Source organism: Ursus arctos, unplaced genomic scaffold (assembly GCF_023065955.2).
Source record: "Ursus arctos isolate Adak ecotype North America unplaced genomic scaffold, UrsArc2.0 scaffold_37, whole genome shotgun sequence".
Lineage (NCBI taxonomy): Eukaryota > Metazoa > Chordata > Mammalia > Carnivora > Ursidae > Ursus > Ursus arctos.
Genome location: NW_026623053.1, coordinates 5,018,173 through 5,020,407, shown reverse-complemented (window position 1 = coordinate 5,020,407; position 2,235 = coordinate 5,018,173). Strand labels below are relative to the sequence as shown.

The 2,235-nt window shown below is 42.6% G+C and overlaps 1 gene segment (V, D, J or C); it reads right to left on the bottom strand.

The window, feature by feature from the left end:
- Positions 1-921: 921 nt before the first annotated feature.
- Positions 922-1,569, bottom strand: LOC130542541 (T cell receptor alpha variable 29/delta variable 5-like). The segment is given in 2 exon segments: positions 922-1,340; positions 1,518-1,569. Coding segments are annotated over 2 exon segments (471 nt in total).
- Positions 1,570-2,235: the final 666 nt, after the last annotated feature.

Sequence of the window (2,235 nt, the reverse complement as noted above, 5' to 3'; positions counted from 1 at the left end):
TTAGCTATGATGCTCGTTTCATTACTACTTATTTGTCGGAAAGGGGAATCCCAGGTAAGGAACTTGGGCCATTTAGATCACTTAAGTCTGAAGCTGCAAACTGCTTGTGTTTTTATTTGAATGACGACCTACTGGAGACTCCTGATTAATAAACATTTGGGATATTTGGGATGTTTGGGATATTTCTATGTCTTCTGAATTCTTAGAATGACCTTGGCCTGGTTCTTCACACTTTGAACTGCACCCTAAATGCTCAAATGTGATGTATCCATCTCATCTGGGAATCGGGATGGCTCCCCAAAACAAGAGCCTTGCGGCTGGCCAGCTTCATGACATGCCTGTATTTATTATGATCCCCAGGGCAGCACATTTCCTGATGGACAGCGTGTCAAATAGTTCAGTGTCTTCCTTGGGAAAAGGACACACAGTAAGTGATTTACTGAAGCAGTGCCTGGAAGTATCTTGTGAGCGATGAAACAAATACATGATTATGACTTACGACATGTATATTCTCAAATGCATTTAGTGTAAAGATACAATTATCCAGAAGTGATGATGAGGGATTATTCTGTTCATTTGACACAAAAATGAAGCACGTAATTGCTAGTACTGAAAGGCACACAAATATTCACTGGGAGAACTTGAAGTAGGACCCCGGTTTCCCCATTTCAAGTGTATGTTTTCCCCGAAGCTACAGGGGAAACGGTATTTTCATTCCAGGGTCTAGTGGAATCAAAGCATCACCAGAGATGGGTGCTTCAGCTAAGTAGTACCCCCTCTCTGAAAGTGAAAAGGGAGAATGATTAGACTTTTTGATACCCTAAAACCCAAGGAATGACCTTAACTCATTTGTAGGACTTGCTACATATCTAGTCTTCCTTAAAGCTCGGCCAACTCTCCTACTTTAAAGCACACCCTCTCTTACTGCTGTGTGTAACTGGAAGCAAGTACGTGCCTCCCAGTAGAGACCCCAAAGAGGCAAGGAGCCAGCTGCAGGTTGGGGTACAGGCTGCAGGTGCCTGGAGAGCACTGTGCACATGCTGCACAGAGGTACAAGGCTGAGTCTCCAGGCTGGGAGTCTGCGATGTGGAGGGACAGGCGTCTGGCGCTTTTGTTGAGGAAGACTGTGAATCTTCCATCTTCAGTTTTACCCGTAACTGAGAATATCGATATCAGGAATTCGGGACCTTTAGCAGGGTATTTTTTGTACCATGGGAAGTAATCAAATAAATCATTATTGTAGTCACAGTTCAGAATAGAAATCTTTCCTTCTTGCACGTTCAGGGACGGAATTTGCTTGACCTGCTGCTGGTCACCCGTCTTCTGTTGACCATTCACCCCTGTTTGGAAAGAGAATAACAGATTTTAAATTCTATTCTTTAAGTCCCCACAGAAAAACATCATGAGCCAGAACACAATGCAAAATAAAACACAACTTCCCAATGATCCCATCTCCCAGCCTTGTGGCACCTCGTGGAGGTTTTCTACTATATTCAGACCTCCTGCCCAGAACTCACAGTCTGGCTGAAGCCACAGAATCAACAGCGATGCCCCCAGGAGCTTGTCCATTTCTACCGTGGACTCAGGTTGTCTTCTCTTCTGCCCAAGCAACCATAAATCTGACTTCAACTTCCTGCACTTCATTCATTTCCTTCCACAGAGCCTTCTATTTCCAGTATGAGCTGCCCTGTTTTTAGCTGTTCATCTTTGTGAAAGGAAGCACTGCCCCCTTTAGTCCTCATGTAGAAAAATTCTGAAAATGTATTTCTGTTTCCTAAAGATCAATTTGCAATCCCTCCCCCATAAAAATGTTAGAATAAGAGATTGATGGTGTTTGGGGAGAACACAGGGTATGATGTTGTCTTTACCATGGTTACAGATTTAGAATACGGGGAGTTTGATAGCTTAGCCTTTAATGTAATTGCGTTCTAACATGGTCTTCAGAGCTGTCCATATTTGCTCTGAATTAACAAATGCCACAAGGCAATTAACACTGATACAAATTCTGGACACTTCTCTTAAAAACACAGATCAACACAACAAAATTTATCCTCTGTATTAAATCATCCGCTGCAACGTCTCTCTTAGAACTTAGATGTGATTATTTTGTGTGTTCTGTATTGTCAAATGAGAACACATTACATAATCCTGTAAAGTTTAGAAACGGCAGGAAGCCGTAAACGTGAAAGGCACCAGAAGATGCCAAAAGGCAACATGTTTGTTTGCCTTCACTCT